Here is a 22,330-nt window from a genome sequence, read left to right on the forward strand (position 1 = left end):
CATCCACTTCAAATCATGAACCAGCTTCCTAAAATTAAATCGCAGTGTTCCACTTTAAGATGCCCACCCCGGACCTTTTCTGTGTTGGCCAATCAACCCCTTTCTAAGTCACCTGATTCATAGTCGATACTGCCATTTTACACATGAAGTTTAACTGAAAAAATGAATAATCAGCTACCTAACAAAAAACATTTGTAAAATGTAAGAACCATTTGTAAATGCCTTCAGATTAAAACATATGGAACACGGCAATTAAAGGATACGGAAAAACTCGGTGTCACTGCTACAAGACCTCGACACGATCACAGGGAAGCTTGAGAGAAAATACACTAATCATATGCTATTTTGTAACGTCTTCAAAATCAGTCTAGCAGCAATCATCTAACCAGCGCGAACGTTGTGTGATCACCAACCGAGCATTGGTAGGCTAACTAATCAATGATTGCTGCTGTTCATGTAGTATACTGTACTGGCTGTACACTAACCGGCATCATCACCATTAGAACGCTTTTATGGGGATACATTCACGACCATCCGAACGAATCATTATCGGCTGATTTCGGTGTGCTCGGGTTTGGATAAGGTTTTTGGATTTGTATGTTTGGACCATTGGGGATTGCCAATAAAATATATGGTTTACTACTGACTGTAGCCGTATATTTTATTTGGCTGCCGTATGAATTCTGCCATCGGATTCGCGTCAGTGTACGTTTTTTGTTTTCAGACGGGCAATCTGTTTAGAGGGCACGCTCCCAATCACCACTAAAGACATTTTGATTTCTAATTCCCCGATTACTTGCTCCTGGAACATGTCTGGACAGTCTATCACGGATCGGATCGCTGCGGCTCAGCACAGCATGACAGGATCCGCTATAAGCAAAGCCGTCTGCAAGGCCACGACGCATGAAGTCAGCGGACCAAAGAAGAAACACCTTGACTGTAGGTTAAGTAGACCACCAGTGTCCCGCCGTTGCTACATATTTCGCAACAAAAGCATTGGTAACATTGAATATTCAAGAAGACCTGTATGTTCATCATGTTTGATTGGCCATTGGTGTAGTTTTAATAGCAAGGTTTTCGACATTCTATGGTAATAGGCTATGAATAATTGCGCATCATAGCCTTCAACAGCTCATGTAGTCAATCATTACAGTGTCATCATCCTACAGTAGGCTATCGTACTGTAGCCTAAACATAATGAGACAAATAGGTTATTACTCAGTGTCATACATGCAAATGCACACATTGTGATCATAAATAGCCTATTACCGTATTCATCATTGTATGAAGTAATAATGCAATCAATTCCCCTTTTAATAGGACTGGCTATGTAGGCTAACATTTTCTGGCAGTTTAGGTTTAGAGGCATAATTTGAGTTCATCTACTATTATTTCCTCTATTTCCTACTGAGTTTTAGACTAAAATAAGTCTAATTTAAGACTAATAACTTATTAACAATGGTATTATTGCTGCCATAAAGGTACAGTATATTGTGCTGTATGTACCCTTTTAGGTTTCTCAGCTACTTTAGTTTGTGGTGAGCTGGTGTCCATGGGTCAATCATATTAGTGCAATGACAACAGTAGCATAGACAACCTTGATCTCAACATTTCTGTTTATCTGTGTGGTCTGGAACTGTAGTGTGTGTTGGATATCAAGCATTTTCTCCACATTTAACTGCTGATGATTAGGTTAGGTGGCTTTCTACCCAAATAATTACTGTGTCCAGTCAATCAATTAAGCTCAATCAGCCCTGTCCTGTATCAACCCATAGACCCAGAGGGTTATTGGTTCAATTAACAAATCTTGTGTTGCCGGTCTGGTTATTTTCTGGGAAGGATTTTTTCATTGTTGAATTCTCTATGTACCCAATCTTTATTGAAAGTAATCAATTGTGCAAATTTGAGTCATGTTAGAGTCATTTTGTGTGCAATTACATAAGCTAAAATAATACAAATAGTCATTTCTGAGTGGAATCGAAGACTTCAAATGGGACTTAAAAATGTGGTAGCCTACTGCAAATGTAGTTATTTGAAGAGTCTGTACTGCTATGGATTATCCTGATGCCTCACGTAGTTCACATTTCAGTCTTTGAGGAAAGTGGAAAAATCCTGTGGGTAAGAATGTAGGAAATGTACTTCTATATTCTCTTGTATGATTTAGCATAAGCTTCAACTCCTGGGAGGGAAATCCCTCCTACAGTCAAATGTCTAGAAGGAATACATCATTATATTTCATGATCACCGTCTGCTTTACAATCAGATTTCCAGTTTGAAATGTTAATTGCTGGTTAGTCACTGTAATTAAGGCATAGTAAGTGATAGTTAATTCACTAGTAACAGGATCTTTTTCTATGGTGGGAGGTGCCTACCAGAGATCTAACTGCTGTTAGTAATGTTTAGCATGAGTTGATCAACCTGTAAAGTAGACTATATGTAAAGCACAGAAAGCACTGTCCAATGTTTAATTGCCCACATGCCGTATTTTTTGGCAGACCTGATCCACTGCACCAACGAGCTGAACGTGAGTGTCCCCCACCTGGCTGACACATTGTTTGAGAGGACGGCCAACAACAGCTGGGTGGTGGTGTTCAAATCCCTCATCACCACGCACCACCTCATGATGTACGGCAACGAGGTACGTAACAAACATACACGCACACACACAGTTTTAACCTAACCATAACCCTAACCTTAACACTAAGCCTAACCCTAAAACTAGACCTAATCCTAACAACAAAAAAAAAAACTCCTAACCATAACCCAAATGTCCCCATTTGCCTGTTTTTTTTTTGTTTTTTTTGTCGGAACCGGCAAAATGTCAAAATTTTCCTTGTTTAAAAACAAACACTAGTAGCTGGGGTTCAAGGCATTCATCATCACCTCATGATTTTTTAAAATTTTATATTTGACCTTTATTTAATTAGGAAAATCAGTTCAGACCAAATTCTTATTTACAATGACGGGCCTACACCAGCCAAACCCGGATGACGCTGGGCCAATTGTGAGCCGCCCTATGGGACTCTCAATCACGGCTGGTTGTGATATAGCGGGATTCGAACCAGGGTGTCTGTAGTGATGCCTCAAGCACTGAGATGCAGTGCCTTAGACCGCTGCGCCACTCGGGAGCCCAATGATGTACGGCAATGACTGGCTTCACTGTAGCTCAATTGTTACTGGTAGAGCATGACACTCTTGTAACGCCAGGATAGTGGGTTCAATTCCCGGGACCACCCGTATGTGAAATGTATGCACGCATGACTGTAAGTCGCTTTGGTTAAAAGTGTCTGCTAAATGGCATATCATGTATTATTATATTATGCACTGTTCAAGTCCTCTGGTATTCAAACATTTGATTGAATCTTTATTCTTACTGGTTTTGATCCCACTCTCTCTGTATTTTATCACCAGCGATTAATCCAGTACCTGGCGTCCAGAAACACACTTTTTAACCTGAGCAACTTCTTGGATAAGGGGGCATTACAAGGTACTGTAGGGAATTTTTCACCGCAAGCCATTTCACAGCAGAGACAAACTGTCCAGAAGTCACAGGCATAAAAAAACATTATAATCGTGCAATGCATGAACAGCAGTGTGCAGTACAACAATTCAAACTGTCACTCTGAACGCGCTGCAGAGGTGTGGTTCTGTATGCTGCCATGCCAGCACTCTAAATATGAATGTAAGTGCTCCCTCTCTGCCAGGTTATGACATGTCAACGTTCGTCAGACGCTACAGCAGGTATCTGAATGAGAAGGCCCTGTCCTACAGACTGGTGGCTGTGGACTTCACCAAGATGAAGAGAGGGTAAGATGTCCTGTAGTGGCTAGGTGTGGACAACCTCCACATTGTCACCCTGGGATACATAGTTTACCTCAGTGGCCAGGCCCCACCTCAAGAGGGAGAAACGGTGACTTCGTCATAGAAACAATGGCAAAGATTGGGGACAAGCCTTTAAATAGATTCAAGGTAATCCAGCTAAACAAGTCATTTATTTCAGCAGCCTCTTTGGATAATGTGTGGATTATATTAAGTATCAACATGATTGTTTGATCATGCTGTATGATCATGTTAGTCATCACTTGTCCTGTTAAAGTGGCGCTGCGTGTCTCTTGCTGACAGGGTTGATGGTATGATGCGCACCATGACCGTTGACAAGCTGATCAAGACTCTACCTATCATTCAGAATCAGCTGGATGCTCTGCTGGACTTTCAGGTAGGCTGCATGGTTGGGGTGTTGAGCGGTCCATAATATGGGCTGCATGATGACAGTGAGCTAGCTGTCAGTATGAACTCTCAATGTCTCATCTGTTCTCTTCCCAGGCTAACTCTAATGAATTGACCAATGGCGTCATCAACAGCGCCTTCTTGCTGCTCTTTAAAGACTCCATCCGCCTCTTTGCTGCCTACAATGAAGGAGTTATCAACATGCTGGGTAAGTACACTATCTGTTAGTTAGAGGAGAACTAGAATGTCACTAGGATGTCACTAGGATGTCACTAGGATGTTACTATGGGGTCACTAGGATGTTACTAGGATGTTACTAGGATGTTACTAGGATGTTACTAGGTTACTAGGATGTTACTAGGATGTTACTAGGATGTTACTAGGATGTTACTAGGATGTCACTATGGTGTTACTATGGTGTTACTATGGTGTTACTATGGTGTCACTAGGATGTCACTAGGATGTCACTAGGATGTTACTAGGATGTTACTAGGATGTTAATATGGTGTTACTAGGATGTCACTATGGTGTCACTAGGATGTTACTAGGATGTCACTATGGTGTTAATATGGTGTTACTAGGATGTCACTATGGTGTTACTATGGTGTTACTATGATGTCACTAGGATGTCACTAGGATGTCACTAGGATGTCAATATGGTGTTAATATGGTGTTAATATGGTGTTACTAGGATGTTACTAGGATGTCACTATGGTGTTAATATGGTGTTACTATGGTGTCACTAGGATGTCACTAAGATGTCACCATGGTGTTAATATGGTGTTACTATGGTGTTACTATGGTGTTACTATGGTGTTACTATGATGTCACTAGGATGTCACAAGGATGTCACTAGGATGTCACTATGGTGTTAATATGGTGTCACTAGGATGTCACTAGGATGTCACTAGGATGTCAATATGGGATGTCAATATGGTGTTAATGTTACTAGGATGTTACTAGGATGTTACTAGGATGTTACTAGGATGTTACTATGGTGTTACTAGGATGTTACTATGGTGTTACTAGGATGTTACTAGGATGTTACTAGGATGTCACTATGGTGTTAATATGGTGTTACTAGGATGTCACTATGGTGTCACTATGGTGTCACTATGGTGTTACTAGGATGTCACTAGGATGTTACTAGGATGTCACTATGGTGTCACTAGGATGTTTGTAAATGTATCTAGAAAAGACCTAGCTAAAATCCTTTGTCCCTTTTTGTTTTCTTCTTTGCTTAGTTAACATATCCTCTTTTTTTTATCCTAAAGAGAAATATTTTGACATGAAGAAGAACCAATGCAAAGACGCCCTGGAGATCTATAAGACGTTTCTGAACAGAATGACCAAGCTGTCAGAGTTTCTCAAAGTTGCAGAGGTAATGTTTCCCTGTTTGGCTTGTGTTGAGGAAAGGAAGGTTTCAGATAGATCCAGCAGGAAGGTAGGGCTCTTCTCCTCTCCATCTCTCTGTCCCTCTGTTGCTGTGTGGTGGAGGCTCATGCTGAGGTCATGAATGCAGAGGTTAGCCTATTAGTGGGCATACAAATCCATGTGCTGCCTGTTCTGATGCCTGCGTTGCATGTCTAAGGAAGAGCTTTTTTCTTACTCTTTCCTTCCCTTTCTCTCTTTTGCAATGATGAATGTCTGCTGTTATCCAAGTAAAGTACTACTTGCAATTCAGAAGGCCGATTTGCGAAGATAATTAGTATCTCTCTGTAGTTTTAGAGTTTCTCCTGCATTATTTTATTAAAAGGCGTTCTTGCTGTCTTTACTGATTTGGTTACTATTTGGAGGAAGGTTTGGGGTGATGGGGGTGGGCTTCTATCCAAATACGGGCTAACGTTGACTCTAAGGGCCCATTCATTTAGTCGTCTAACAATGTGTTTGTCATTTGTGTCCCTGCCTTTTTCGTTCAAAGTCAACATTAGTTGTGTGTTTGTTTTGGATGTTTCTCACCTTGCAGTCACATGAGTATTACAGCCCAATGTACCCGGCACACCTGTCAATGGCATTTCAATGTGTAAACATTCATTTCAAACCAGTCTTCAGATCCTGTGTGTGTGTGTACTGTATGTACGTGTGGGCATGCCAATTCCCCTGTTGTCTTTTTATTGTTTTGTTTGTAGTCAGTGCATGGAGTAATGGATCCTTTGGTTTGATTCTTCTTTTTCCCTCCTCCACACACCTACCCCCCCTTTATTCCGTGGTTGTTTGTTTATTTGTTTGTTTGTTTATTTGTTTGTTTGTTTATTATGTTTGGTTTTTGCCCTCCACCCCCCCCCCCCCTTCCCTCCTTTTTTGTGACACAGCAAGTTGGAATTGATCAGGGTGACATCCCCGATCTCACACAGGTCAGTGGTACATTTCATCTCAATATCTCCCATGTGGCTCCATTGTAAACGCTCCCATTCCCTACTCACCCTACAGACTTCCACAAGCCCTTCCTCTCATTCTGATGAACCCCCCTCTCTCTGAGCTCTGGGGTACAGAGGGGGCTACTTTCAAAATGGGTTCCAAATATGTGACCCTTTCTAATTTTGGAGATTGTGCAAAACATACATTTTAGTCATTTAGCAGATGCTCTTATCCAGAGTGATTTACAGTTAGTGCATTCATCTTAAGATAGCTAGTTGGGACAACCACATATCACAGGCATGGACAGTACATTTCCCCTCCATAACGTAGCTATCAGTAGAGTCAGAGCTAGAAGTAGGGAGGGGGTCAAGTGCTGGTGATTTTTTTGTTGTTGTTTCTCTACCTTGATTTTAGTATTTTTTTTCTAGTTGAATCACAAAATACATTTAGTTTGATTTTGAAATGGCACTGAAAAGTCAGGCAAATTCAGCCTCTGTCCTAGCAGATATGGGCCTATGGTGTCCGCCCATATAAGCCTTTTGTACATCAAGGTTTGACATCCCTTCATGATTTCTCATATAGTTTACAGTGTTGCCTCAAAATGAACACTATTGTACATATTTTTCCTGAAAAGATATCCCATCAACATAGCTGTGGGGAGAGCAGTGAATGGTTTCTACCAAAGTGTCCGTAATGCCATCCTAAGCAGTGCATAACATCTGATGTTGTTGAAGCTTTCTTCAATGACACTCATGCTTTCCCTCCACATTGAGAAAAATAATCATGAACAAATGTTTCTCAACTGTGATGTCATGTTTGCAGTGCTTATGAAGACCTTATGTGTCCCTGTTCAACTAAATAGTAACCCATGTCTTTACTGAGCTGTAGATGGTTTTTGCTTTACTTTCAACTTTTAGAATATTCTATCATTCTCTGAAGAAGGATATCCAGAATTTTAATTATTCACGTTTCCCCCAAATAATTATACAAGTAGCTGCATGAGTTAAGATTGTGGAAACAGGAAAAGCAAGCCTCTGGTTGAAACATGGGTATGACATGTGCAAAATTAATTCGCTCATCCTTGGTTTATTAAACCATCTTCTTTTATATCTTTATAAAATATGCTATTCATTTGCCAAATGTGTTTACCTAATTTTCATCAGATATTTGGCTTTTCTGTCAGTTAACTCGTTTGGCTCCCAAACCCTTTTTTGAATTGGACACTAAGCTAATGACAAAATTGTAGCATCCACTAATATTATGTCTCCTCTAACCTGTAAAATACAATTTATTAAATGAATATTCATGAATGAATAGTGATACTCAAATTAGCATATAAGGTTAACTGGCCATTAATGGACTGTGATGTGTGTGTGTGTGGGGGCATAGATGCATGGGCTAAGCTCTTTTCTGTATTCTGACCCCCTCAGGCCCATACACTGTAATGACCTCCCAGGCCTGTCTACTTGATTGCATGAGAGAGATGACTGATCTGTGCATGTCTGGCGTGAAGCCAAACCTAATTATACCAGATGTATTGATATGTAAAACTAGCTGCAAATATGGAGACTATGCTGAACAATGTGTTATTTGGCTCTGTCTGCGCGCATGTGTCTGCGTGTGTGTCTGTGTGCTTGTGCGTGCAAAAATGTGTGCGCACCGCACCTGTGAGTGTATGTGTGTGTGTGTGTGTGTGTGTGTGTGTGTGTGTGTGTGTGACAGCACGCTTTTGGGTGTGTGTGTGTTTTCCCAATTTTTCTACACAATGCTGTTCTCCCTTGGTAAAGTATTCTTACTTCACCCCCCCCCTTTCTCACTCAGGCCCCTAGCAGCCTCCTGGAAGCTCTGGAGCAGCATCTGGCCTCTCTGGAGGGGAGGAGAACCAAGGAGCTCTCCACAGACACCAGGTAACACTTTGAGTCTGAAGGAGGCATTTACACTGAAGCTGGCACGTCAACATATTTATCAGTCACTGAAGCTGGCACGTCAACATATTTATCAGTCACTGAAGCTGGCACGTCAACATATTTATCAGTCACTGAAGCTAGCACGTCAACATATTTATCAGTCACGTCAACATATTTCAGTCACTGAAGTCACTGAAGCTGGCACGTCAACATATTTATCAGTCACTGAAGCTGGCACGTCAACATATTTATCAGTCACTGAAGCTGGCACGTCAACATATTTATCAGTCACTGAAGCTAGCACGTCAACATATTTATCAGTCACTGAAGCTAGCACGTCAACATATTTATCAGTCACTGAAGCTGGCACGTCAACATATTTATCAGTCACTGAAGCTAGCACGTCAACATATTTATCAGTCACTGAAGCTAGCACGTCAACATATTTATCAGTCACTGCTCCACCATTAGTTGTCATGTCTTGACAATACAAATACAATACAGGCACACAGTCAGACACATTATTAGTGTTTTTCTGATCCCTGAGGTTAGTCCCAGAGTGCTATGTGTGACAGTTAGTGTGCGTGCTGGTCCCTGACAAGCGCTGTGTGGTCTCTCTAGAGCCAGCACCTTAACCAGTGCTGTATCGTCACTGTCCAGTACTGGAATCTCCCTCAGCCTCATGGAACAGAAGGAGGACCCCAACAGTCTCCAGGTCAGACAGGGTCACTGCTACCACTGTAGAATAACTTTTTTGAATAGCCCATTACAATGTAAATGCATTACTGTATGAACAACTTATATAAATGAGAATAAATTATAACGCTTATAATTGACATATTATAAACACTTGTTATACATTGTTCTTTCAGATAATGTACTCGTATATAGGCTAATTAGGAAACACATGTAAAACCCAGCCCTGTTGTACGTTCTTTTGTCCCATGTGGATTCACTCCTGCGTGTCTGTCCCACAGGATGAGGGAGCCAAGGTGATTGACATGCAGACACCCACCATCTCTCCCAGTGCCCAGTCAGTGGGCAGTGCCAGCAGCGGAGCCACAGAACTCTTCTCCAACTCATCCGTTCTATCCGGTACAAATAAGTAAGCAGACCCGCTGTCTGATAATTGACGTGTTTAAGACCTATGGCTATGTTTCATTCAGTTTGTCTGCTCTGTATAACTACTCTATGTATCTTATTAAAAATGGGAGCTAGCTAAATCACTTTATAGTATATTAGTTGGGTTATTAGTGAATGGGAACCCTCCCCTGAAGGGGTCTGCTCTGCTATCTTTTTTATCTCTGCTGTCTGACTCTCTCCTCTGTCTCCCCAGCGTGCCAAACCTCACCAGCGACCTATTCAACGTCCAGCCCGCCTACAACCCAACCATCCAGACAACACACACTGTACCGTCTAACAGCAACGCCTGGGGAGGTGAGGCCCACAGACTACACATCCATACAGTACAAACACACACTGTACCGTCTAACAGCAACGCCTGGGGAGGTGAGGCCCACAGACTACACATCCATACAGTACAAACACACACTGTACCGTCTAACAGCAACGCCTGGGGAGGTGAGGCCCACAGACTACACATCCATACAGTACAAACACACACTGTACCGTCTAACAGCAACGCCTGGGGAGGTGAGGCCCACAGACTACACATCCATACAGTACAAACACACACTGTACCGTCTAACAGCAACGCCTGGGGAGGTGAGGCCCACAGACTACACATCCATACAGTACAAACACACACTGTACCGTCTAACAGCAACGCCTGGGGAGGTGAGGCCCACAGACTACACATCCATACAGTACAAACACACACTGTACCGTCTAACAGCAACGCCTGGGAGGTGAGGCTCACAGACTACACATCCATACAGTACAAACACACACTGTACCGTCTAACAGCAACGCCTGGGGAGGTGAGGCCCACAGACTACACATCCATACAGTACAAACACACACTGTACCGTCTAACAGCAACTCCTGGGGAGGTGAGGCCCACAGACTACACATCCATACAGTACGAACACACACTGTCCCGTCTAACAGCAACGCCTGGGGAGGTGAGGCTCACAGACTACACATCCATACAGTACAAACACACACTGTACCGTCTAACAGCAACGCCTGGGGAGGTGAGGCCCACAGACTACACATCCATACAGTACAAACACACACTGTACCGTCTAACAGCAACGCCTGGGGAGGTGAGGCCCACAGACTACACATCCATACAGTACAAACACACACTGTACCGTCTAACAGCAACGCCTGGGGAGGTGAGGCCCACAGACTACACATCCATACAGTACAAACACACACTGTACCGTCTAACAGCAACTCCTGGGGAGGTGAGGCGCACAGACTACACATCCATACAGTACAAACACACAATTCCTGCTGAGTCCCTCTCTCTCTGATCGCTGAGTCAACATGGCTTGTAGCTTTCTACTGGACAGCTGACAGGACTGAAATAGCCTTACAATATGACAGGACTGAAATAGCCTTACAATATGACAGGACTGAAATAGCCTTACAATATGACAGGATTGAAATAGCCTTACAATATGACAGGACTGAAATAGCCTTACAATATGACAGGACTGAAATAGCCTTACAATATGACAGGATTGAAATAGCCTTACAATATGACAGGATTGAAATAGCCTTACAATATGACAGTACTGAAATAGCCTTACAATATGCCTGAAGCTAGGGCTATTAACCTGTACCCTGCAGCCTGACTCTCTCTCTCTCTCTCTCTCTCTCTCTCTCTCTCTCTCTCTCTCTCTCTCTCTCTCTCTCTCTCTCTCTCTCTCTCTCTCTCACTCTCTCTCTCCCTGTAGCTGGACTCTCTCCATGTAGCTGGACTCTCTCTCTCTCTCTCTCTCTCTCCCTGTAACTGGACTCTCTCTCCTGGGAGCCTGACTCTCTCTTTCTCTGTAGCCTGACTCTGTCTGTCTCTGTGACCTGACTCTCTGACCCTCTCTCTGTGTGACCTGACTCTCTGACCCTCTCTCTGTGTGACCTGACTCTCTGACCCTCTCTCTGTGTGACCTGACTCTCTGACCCTCTCTCTGTGTGACCTGACTCTCTGACCCTCTCTCTGTGTGACCAGACTTAAATCATTTCAAAGGGCTTTATTGGCATTGGAAACATGTTTACATTGCCAAAGCAAGTTAAATAGATAATAAACAAAAGGGAAATAAACAATAAAAAATGAACAGTAAACATTCAGTCTTTGACTCTTTCCTTGTGAGAACAAACTCTATCCCCCTGTATGTCTCTGTCCTCAGGTTTGGGGCTCCCAGGGGATCTTCTGAAGCCAGCTCAGCCGACACACGTCCACTCCCACAGCCCTGGGATCCCGCTGCACTCTGGGGGGAAGATGATACCCAGCCACCTGGACTCCTCTTTAGCCAACCTCGTTGGTAGTGAGTCTCTCTCGCTTTTACTTGTTGCTTCACATATTCTTTTATTTTTCAGTAGTAATTAAATGGTCATATGGTCTGTAATAACATCTGAACATGTAACACATCTTAATCGCTCATTTTCCAGACTTGCAGTTCGGAGAAATACCAGCCAAAAAGTGAGTGTCAATACTATTTGAAAAGGACCGATGTGCAAACAATCTACAGTATAATATTGGATCCAGTATAATACAGTATAATATTGGATACAGTATAATACAGTATAGTATTGGATCCAGTATAATACAGTATAATATTGGATACAGTATAATACAGTATAATATTGGATACAGTATAATACAGTATAATATTGGATCCAGTATAATACAGTATAATATTGGATCCAGTATAATACAGTATAATATTGGATCCAGTATAATACAGTATAATATTGGATACAGAATAATACAGTATAATATTGGATACAGTATAATACACCATAAAATTGGATCCAGTATAATACAGTATAAAATTGGATCCAGTATAATACAGTATAATATTGGATACAGTATAATACACTATAAAATTGGATCCAGTATAATATTGGATCCAGTATAATACAGTATAGTATTGGATCCAGTATAATATAGTATATATTGGATCCAGTATAGTATAGTATACAGTATAATACAGTATAGTATACAGTATAATACAGTATTGGATCCAGTATAATACAGTGTAGTATTGGATCCAGTATAGTATTGGATCCAGTATAATACAGTATAGTATTGGATACAGTATAATATTGGATCCAGTATAATACACTATAATATTGGATACAGTATAATACAGTATAGTATTGGATACAGTATAGTATTGGATCCAGTATAATATTGGATACAGTATAGTATTGGATCCAGTATAGTATTGGATCCAGTATAGTATTGGATCCAGTATAATATTGGATACAGTATAATACAGTATAATATTGGATCCAGTATAGTATTGGATCCAGTATAATATTGGATACAGTATAATATTGGATCCAGTATAATACAGTATATTATTGGATCCACTATAATACAGTATATTATTGGATCCAGTATAATACAGTATATTATTGTATTCAGTAGAATACAGTATAATATTGGATACAGTATAATACAGTATAATATTGGATACAGTATAATACAGTATAATATTGGATACAGTATAATACAGTATAGTATTGGTTCCAGTATAATACAGTATAATATTGGATCCGGTATAATCCAGTATAATATTGGATCCAGTATAATACACTATAATATCGGATCCAGTATAATACACTATAATATTGGATCCAGTATGATACAGTATTGGATCCAGTATGATACAGTATTGGATCCAGTATGATACAATATTGGATCCAGTATAATACAGTATAGGATCCAGTATAATACAGTATAGGATCCAGTATAATACAATATTGGATCCAGTATAATACAGTATAATACAGTATAGGATCCAGTATAGTATTGGATCCAGTATAATACAGTATAGGATCCAGTATAATACAGTCTAGTATTGGATACAGTCTAGTATTGGATCCAGTTTAGTATCGGATCCAGTATAATACAGTATAGGATACAGTATAATACAGTATAGGATACAGTATAGTATTGGATCCAGTATAATACAGTATAGGATCCAGTATAATACAGTATTGGATCCAGTATAATACAGTATTGGATCCAGTATAATAGAGTATTGGATCCAGTATAATACAGTATAGGATCCAGTATAATATAGTATAGGATCCAGTATAATACAGTATAGGATACAGTATAGGATCCAGTATAATATAGTATTGGATCCAGTATAATACAGTATTGGATCCAGTATGATCTGATACATAACCCCCACCCCCTCAGGCCAGAGCTCCAGTGGACCCACCTGGTAGAGAAGAGGCCCACAGGGGGGACTCACTGGCAGGCCAAAACCACCTGCACCACCCCCAACTGGAGCCACCACACACTCATGGCTCCTCAAGCTATGCCCATACCACAGCTGGTGAGTGATAGTATGTAATATATGCCATTTATCAGACGCTTTTATACAAAGCGACATTAATCATACTGTATGTCCATACATTTCCATATGGGTGGCCCCAGCGGGAATTGAACACGGGTTCCTGGCGTTGCAAGAGTATCCTGCTTACTCTCACCAAATATAATGTTAAGGACAAGCCAGCAATGCAAAAGGTGGCTTTGATATTAGATGTACTCTTTCCTTATAAAATCTAACAGCACGCATTACACACTGGGATTCTGCTGCAAATCCCATCTTTCAAAATGGAAGTGGTTATTGCAGCTCCTCTCGGGCGCTGGCAATTCTCATTTTCCCTCTGCATATTTGAATAAGTTTGCACTCTAATTATCTCTCTCCTCTTTTCATTTCATTTTTTCATCCATCTTCTCTTTACATTTTCCACTCAATTATCCACCACCATCCATTCCCATCTACATGTCCTGCTATTTCTCCTCCTCTTCTTACCCTCATGCTGCAGAATGGAATGATCTATACTGGCTATGTAAGTACATTAATATCTGTAGAGGGAGTACCTGTAGTGCATTCCTCAGTCTGTTCTTCTAGTCTTGCATTGTTCCATTTCACCCTTTCTCTCCATAGGCTCCAGCACCAGTCGCTTTTCCCATGACGACACAGCAACTGCCTGTTTATGGAATGGTAAGGAATGATCTGCACCATGGTACAGTACCCAGGCCTAACAATAAGGAATGATCTGCACCATGGTACAGTACCCAGGCCTAACAATAAGGAATGATCTGCACCATGGTACAGTACCCAGGCCTAACAATAAGGAATGATCTGCACCATGGTACAGTACCCAGGCCTAACAATAAGGAATGATCTGCACCATGGTACAGTACCCAGGCCTAACAATAAGGAATGATCTGCACCATGGTACAGTACCCAGGCCTAACAATAAGGGGGGATCTGCACCATGGTACAGTACCCAGGCCTAACAATAAGGAATGATCTGCACCATGGTACAGTACCCAGGCCTAACAATAAGGGGGATCTGCACCATGGTACAGTACCCAGGCCTAACAATAAGGGGGGATCTGCACCATGGTACAGTACCCAGGCCTAACAATAAGGAATGATCTGCACCATGGTACAGTACCCAGGCCTAACAATAAGGGGGGATCTGCACCATGGTACAGTACCCAGGCCTACCAATAAGGAATTATCTGCACCATGGTACAGTACCCAGGCCTAACAATAAGGAATGATCTGCACCATGGTACAGTACCCAGGCCTAACAATAAGGGGGATCTGCACCATGGTACAGTACCCAGGCCTAACAATAAGGAATGATCTGCACCATGGTACAGTACCCAGGCCTAAGAATAAGGAATGATCTGCACCATGGTACAGTACCCAGACCTAACAAATTAGGAATGATCTGCACCATGGTACAGTACCCAGGCCTAACAATAAGGAATGATCTGCACCATGGTACAGTACCCAGGCCTAAGAATAAGGAATGATCTGCACCATGGTACAGTACCCAGGCCTAACAATAAGGAATTATCTGCACCATGGTACAGTACCCAGGCCTAAGAATAAGGAATGATCTGCACCATGGTACAGTACCCAGACCTAACAAATTAGGAATGATCTGCACCATGGTACAGTACCCAGGCCTAACAATAAGGAATGATCTGCACCATGGTACAGTACCCAGGCCTAAGAATAAGGAATGATCTGCACCATGGTACAGTACCCACGCCTAACAATAAGGAATGATCTGCACCATGGTACAGTACCCAGGCCTAAGAATAAGGAATGATCTGCACCATGGTACAGTACCCAGGCCTAAGAATAAGGAATGATCTGCACCATGGTACAGTACCCAGGCCTAACAATAAAGGGGGATCTGCACACAAGGACCACTGATCCTCAGGTGACATTTTGTCCTCCTCCCCCCGTTGTAGATGCCTCCTCATCAGATGGGGCAGATGGGTGGAGTCCCTATGATGGCACCACAGTCTATGATGTACAACCAGCCTGTCCTGCGACACTCCAATCCATTTGCCCCCATGCCAGGAGCCCAGGTAATCCCCACTGTCCTCTCTTTACTGTCCTCTCTTTACTGTCCTCTCTACACTGTCCTCTCTTTACTGTCCTCTTTTTACTGTCCTCTCTACAAATCAAATCAAATCACATTTATTTATATAGCCCTTCGTACATCAGCTGATATCTCAAAGTGCTGTACAGAAACCCAGCCTAAAACCCCAAACAGCAAACAATGCAGGTGTCCTCTCTTTACTGTCCTCTTTTTACTGTCCTCTCTACACTGTCCTCTCTTTACTGTCTACTTCTTGCTGTCTTCTCTCCTCACTGTCCTCTCTCCTCTCCTCACTGTCCTCTCTCCACTCCTCACTGTCCTCTCATCACTGTCCTCTCTCCACTCCTCACTGTCCTCTCTCCACTCCTCACTGTCCTCTCATCACGGTCCTCTCTCCACTCCACATTGTCCTCTCTCCACTCCTCACTGTCCTCTCTCCACTCCTCACTGTCCACTCTCCACTCCTCACTGTCCTCTCTCCTCTCCTCACTTTCCTCTCTCCTCTCCTCACTGTCCTCTCTCCTCTCTCCTCACTGTCCAATCCTCACTGTCCTCTCTCCACTCCTCACTGTCCTCTCCCTAACTACTTCTGTTATGTGAATCATGATTCAAGGCATCAGTTAAGAGGCCTAAGTAGGTTAATCATAATCATACTGTCTCTGCTCCTTTTAGAATGTATCACCTACTGTTTAATACTTCATTTGTCAATGCCAATTAGTGTTGGTTTGCCAGTAGGTTCTGGAATAATGTAAGATCTTGTTACTATATTACCTTTTTGTAGTGTTACCGTACTGTTTTGTTTTGTTTCTTACACTGAATGATCTGTTTTTAAACCGTAACAGGCTTATTTTCCTATGCAGATGCACTTCATGTAGGACCGGGAGTATTTTACCATGACAGCAAAGCAGAGAGACAAAACAAACCAATCCAGAACCAAATACAATGCAAGATAGAGGAGCAGAAGATCGGGGTGGAGACAGACTGGAGATGTGTTGGTGTCCGTGCTCTTTCAGTGGCCTCTGTGGAATAGAACCTCTGTCACATTGTGTATCATGACTGATAATCCCATCCAAGTCTTTTGAAAAGTCACAGCTCACATTCATTCTGTATTTGATTTGATCATTTGAATGGGTAATGTTCTGTCTGTTGAACCCCTGGTATGATGACTGCTGTATTCCAGTTTGGAGCTTGGCCCTTTGTAGTGAATTCCAGACAACTGCCAGCCCCCATCCACCGGTGTCTATCTCTTTCTCTAAGAGTTTGCACGCACTTTAATCAATGTCTACATGCGCATTGTCCACTTAGCATCTCATACAAACCACTACAGTACCGCTACGTCTTTCCTCTCCAAGGTTCCTGTCAGAGTTGCTGTTGCCATCGTTGTAACATGGATAAGTGTGTCCTTTTTTTGTGTGTATTTAAATCAATGTACACCACCATCAGTATTCATTCCATTTTGTTGTTAACTGCAGATTCCACAGCCAGTTGTAGTAAGACCTTGGATAAATGGCTTGGAGACACATGTTGTGTGTATGTACTGTGTATCTGTCTGAGGGTTAGGTAGCACTCAGACATCTAAATGTACAAAGGCTATTGTGTATTGTTTTCATAGGTTCCTGTGAAAGCTGTGGTCTGCATTGACTGGCCACTGCTGGTTCACATGTCTACATACATCCACAAACTGAAAGTATTACTCCTATGAAAGCAATGAAGAAGCCCCACTCGTCATTTCATATGTAACGTCATAACACATTCTGCCTCTGCTGTCCCGTCCATTGTTCGCTCTGCGTGAGGTTGTTTTATATGATCCGTGTTTCTTGAGCTGCTACAACAGATTCTGCTCTTTGAAACTGGTTGCGTTTTATAGATAGATGTGCTGTTCTTGTAATGGTCCTACCAGTCTTGCCCTGTCTGTGAGTAAACGTTGGGAGAGTGCGTTCTTTGTTTTTCTTCTCCAGCTAACTGTACTGCTCCAGGTTGAGGCCTACTGAGTGGTTGTGTTTCTGAGTGGCAGTTATTGTAGTGTAGCTCCTCACCAACCACTGGGGAATGTTGTTGAGGAGCTCTTTCTGAGACTGCGTCCTGAGACAGTGAAACTGACACTCGCTCTAGTGAATCAGCAACTATCTGACATACCGTTGCTAACTCCAGCCCCAGAGAGAGCTGTCCGGAACTTTAGCAGAAGGCAGGGGACAAGTGAGGAGGAAGTACAGGGACCTGTAAATGTCATCAAGGGTCATGTCTGTCAAACTCCCAAAAGAACTAACGGTGACAGACAGCATATATAGCACAAACCCTGGAGGGGTGAGCGTTCTACTGCACAAAACTAAAACCCTTGCTGGGATGTACAGTCGAAGGGGCTGGGGAAAGCTTTTGTTTTCTATTGATTGTGTTTCTCTATGTCCATGCCTTCCCCGTGAGTTAAACAGGGTAGTGATCCTCCACGAGGCCTCCCAGCTCCTGGGTCCTCCGAGGTCAATGATGTCACTGAAGTCATCCAGGCAATCCGGTAGCGTGTATTTAGCAATGAGTAGTCAAGTGTCGTAACGTGTCTCAGTACATGTCCGTCGTCTGTTAGATTGCTATAGAGCCTCTCATTCTGCTAATCATTGGCCTGTCGGACTACTGCATTCTGATCTGTGACCAGCCCACATTGTGTAGATGTTATTAGAAACGTTGTAGTTCAGTCTCAATGTCCTCTGTGTCAGTTAAATGGTTTCATGCAAGTTTGTGCAGTCCCATAGACCAATTCTGACCGTTCTGCTGTCCTCTGTATATAACCTCACGTGTTTTTTGAAGTGTTCTCTGTAAGTGATGGCCCATGGAGATGCCATGGGTTGTTATAGCTGTGTCTGTGGTGGGGTTATTGTGTTTGGAGATGTGATGGGCTGTTCGTCTGTAATGTTTGTCTACATCTTGATGAGGGATGGGGGTTGGGTTCAACAGTATCACAACTTGTCTACCAAGAGTGTCTTCATTGTGGCAGTGGACACTGTCCTCTCAGTCCGCACAGGAACATTTTGCACCAAAGTCATCAAGCGCAGCTTTTCTCAAGGTCACATTGCTGATATCCAATTTGAAGGAATTTGATTTCAGAGACACAAGTCTTTATGCATGATTAGTGTTGTCTTTTTATTGACTTGTGTGCCCGGTAAAAAGCATGATCATGTGTGAAATTGCACTTACCGTGTGTTTGCAAAACAATATTTTACTTACCTCTTTACAGAAGCATCCATTGGGATTCATAAATGTTTGTCCCACCAGATATCCAGACGTCTGTGTTGCATTCGGAAGCGCTATCAAATCCGTTCTGAGACCACACGTTTGTGAAACAACATGAATGTGAATGACATGCATCACCTATAGCTAGCTAGACATTAGTCTGCAAAACCCCTCTTTTATTAAAGCGTTGCTATTTGCAATACATTTGTTGAATGCTTGCTCTTTTTTGAGTACTCTGACAACATTTTTGGACATCTCTAAGGATGTCTTGTCCCCTTGTCATTGGACCACATCATTCTTTGCCAATAAGCTTCCTTTGTGTTTGCAGTGGAAAATCTCACTCTCATATCTTTTGGCCACTGAAAGATGTCAACAACATGCGTTTTCACTTTTTTGCCTGACGTTCTCTGGTTATATATAATATATGTATATTTCACAATGTGAGAACAGTATTACCTACTGTATACCATACTGTCTGTCTGGAAACTGTCATTTTTCCTGTGATGAAAGCATTGTCCAGGATGTCCTGTTTGAGGAGTGAGGGCCCATACCTTTTGATTTTGTACATCAAATGGATTGATAATACATAATACACTGTATTGTCAATGATAAGTTACATTGTTATAAACAATTGGTTCTTATTTTAAATGCAGAGGTTGTTGTTTTTGGAATAAAATGTCATATTTTGCTCAGGTTTTATGTAGTTCTTGGCAGTAGTCCTGCTGCCCATTGTAGCCGCTACACCTTGTAACTCACAACAACCGTGTACAAGATGAAGATTGTCACTATTCTCTATCCATTTCAAAGATCCATACAGTACCTGTCACAAATGTATAATTAATAACTAATTTCACTACCACTAGTATTGCAACAATCGCTCACTATGACATAGAATCACAGTTTACCATCTATTTAGTAACAAATATCTACCTGCTGTGAACAACAAGCCTGGAAACCTAGCTATATGTATTACAGCAATGTTTGCCAAGTCCTCCAGTACCCTCAACAGAACACATTTTGTTGTTGCCTGGGACAAACCACATTCAACTCATTTAGGGCTTGTTGATTAGTTGACAAGTTGAATCAGGTGTGCTTGTCCAGGGTTACAATAAAAATGAGGACGGTTGGGGTTGCGTAAGGACTGGAATTTTGAAACAGTGCATTACATAACAATCTGCCATATCAAAGGAAGTTGGTATTCAAAATAGTGTTATCTTGTGATGTGTTCTCCCTCATAGGGAGTGTCTCCCTGTCTATGTCAGTCACAGTCTTCCTGGGGTATGTAATATACCAAAATAAATTAACCTCCATGAGGAACAGGTCGGATAACTATAATGAAATACCACTTTCTCAGGTTCTGATCCCTACTATAGTATGTGTCGCTGAAAGCTCATTGGAGGACACGGGCACCGCTGGGAAGGAAGTCCTGGATGTAGGTGCCCACCAGAGGAGGAGCTATAGGAAGACCGGCTCATTGTAATGGCTGGAATGGCATCAATGGAATGGAGTCAAACGTGGTTTCCATATATATAATGTTTGATACCCTTCCATTAATACCGTTCCAGCCATTAAATGAGCCCGTCCTCCTTTAACCTGTCTCCTCACCTTCACCTACATTGATTGAAATGAATTTAACAAGTGACATCAATAAGGGATCATAGCTTTCACCTGGATTCACCTGGTCAGTCTACGTCATGGAAAGAGGTCCACAGACAATGCAATCGCCATCACACTGCACACTGCCCTATCCTATCTGGACAAGAGGAATACCTATGTGAGAATGCTGTTCATTGACTACAGCTCAGCATTCAACACCATAGTGCCCCCCAAACTCATCAGATTGAGACTATCCATTGCATCTTAGCCGCTCTGTCACTGCTCATCCATATATTTTATATTTATTTATTCTCATTCCATTCCTTTACTAGATTGTGTGTATTAGGTTTTGTTGTGGAATTTGTTAGATATTGGGATTTGTTGTGGAATGATTAGATATTAGGTTTTGTTGTGGAATTTGTTAGATATTAGGTTTTGTTGTGGAATATGTTAGATATTAGATTTTGTTGTGGAATTGTTAGAAATTACCTGTTAGATACTGTTGCACTGTTGGAACTAGAAACATAACATCTGCTAACCATGTGTAAGTGACCAATAAAATTTGATTTGAAAGAGCAGGTATTCTCAATGTTTTGTATACCCAGTGTATAATATACAGTACCAGTCAAAAGTTTGGACACCTACTCATTCAAGGTTTTTTCTTTATTGTAGAATAATAGTGAACTATAAAATAACACATATGGAATCATGTAGTAAGCAAAAAAGTGTTAAACACATCAAAATAGATTTTAGATTCTTCAAAGTAGCCACCCTTTGCCTTGACAGCTTTGCACACTCCCTGCATTCTCTCAAACAGCTTTACCTGGAATGCTTTTCCAACAGTCTTGAAGGAGTTCCCACATATGCTGAGCACTTCTTGGATGCTTTTCCTTCACTCTGCAGTCCAACTCATTCCAAACCATCTCAATTGTGTTGAGATCGGGTGATTGTGGAGGCCAGGTCATCCGATGCAGCACTCCATCACTCTCCTTCTTGGTCAAATAGCCCTTACACAGCCTGGAGATGTGTTGGGTCATTTTCCTTTTGAAAAACAAATGAAAGTCCCACTAAGCGCAAACCAAATGGTATGGCATATTGCTGCAGAACGCTGTGGTAGCCATGCTGGTTAAGTGTGCCTTGAATTCTAAATAAATCACAGACAGTGTCACCTGCAAAGCACCCCCACACCATCACACCACCTCCTCCATGCTTCATGGAGGGAACCACACTTGCAGAGATCATCCGTTCACCTACTCTGCGTCTCACAAAAAAAATCACATTTGGTCTTATTAGACCAAAGGACAGATTTACACCAGTCTAATGTCCATTGCTCGTGTTTCTTGGCCCAAGCATTTTACATTTACATTTAAGTCATTTAGCAGACGCTCTTATCCAGAGCGACTTACAAGTCTCTTCTTATTATTGGTGTCCTTTAGTAGTGGTTTCTTTGCAGC

The 22,330-nt window shown here is 41.9% G+C and overlaps 1 protein-coding gene across 4 annotated transcripts; it reads left to right on the top strand.

Moving 5' to 3' along the window:
• Positions 1-109: 109 nt before the first annotated feature.
• Positions 110-19,968, top strand: LOC115101461 (phosphatidylinositol-binding clathrin assembly protein-like). Of its 4 annotated transcripts, none has more exons than XM_065004899.1 (19): positions 110-939; positions 2,496-2,638; positions 3,412-3,487; positions 3,705-3,807; positions 4,123-4,216; positions 4,324-4,435; positions 5,502-5,608; positions 6,540-6,581; positions 8,407-8,492; positions 9,114-9,207; positions 9,470-9,597; positions 9,829-9,929; positions 11,810-11,947; positions 12,072-12,102; positions 13,837-13,975; positions 14,472-14,495; positions 14,594-14,650; positions 15,925-16,044; positions 16,901-19,968. In XM_065004899.1, exons 1-19 carry the CDS (start codon positions 810-812, stop codon positions 16,931-16,933), a joined length of 1,758 nt encoding a protein of 585 aa, XP_064860971.1. In that variant the 5' UTR covers positions 110-809; the 3' UTR covers positions 16,934-19,968. The 4 variants fall into 4 exon arrangements, with proteins under 4 accessions (XP_064860971.1, XP_064860974.1, XP_064860972.1 ...); XM_065004900.1 differs by having other exon boundaries at positions 111-939; positions 16,919-19,968; XM_065004902.1 differs by lacking the exon at positions 6,540-6,581.
• Positions 19,969-22,330: the final 2,362 nt, after the last annotated feature.

The sequence above is a fragment of the Oncorhynchus nerka genome, linkage group LG19, assembly GCF_034236695.1.
Source record: "Oncorhynchus nerka isolate Pitt River linkage group LG19, Oner_Uvic_2.0, whole genome shotgun sequence".
NCBI lineage: Eukaryota > Metazoa > Chordata > Actinopteri > Salmoniformes > Salmonidae > Oncorhynchus > Oncorhynchus nerka.

Coding starts and splice junctions, on each gene's coding strand:
- LOC115101461 (XM_065004899.1), top strand. CDS start 810: ATGTCTGGACAGTCTATCACGGATCGGATCGCTGCGGCTCAGCACAGC. Junction 11,948..12,071: donor TTTAGCCAACCTCGTTGGTA/GTGAGTCTCTCT, acceptor CTCATTTTCCAG/ACTTGCAGTTCGGAGAAATA. Junction 14,651..15,924: donor AACTGCCTGTTTATGGAATG/GTAAGGAATGAT, acceptor CCCCCGTTGTAG/ATGCCTCCTCATCAGATGGG.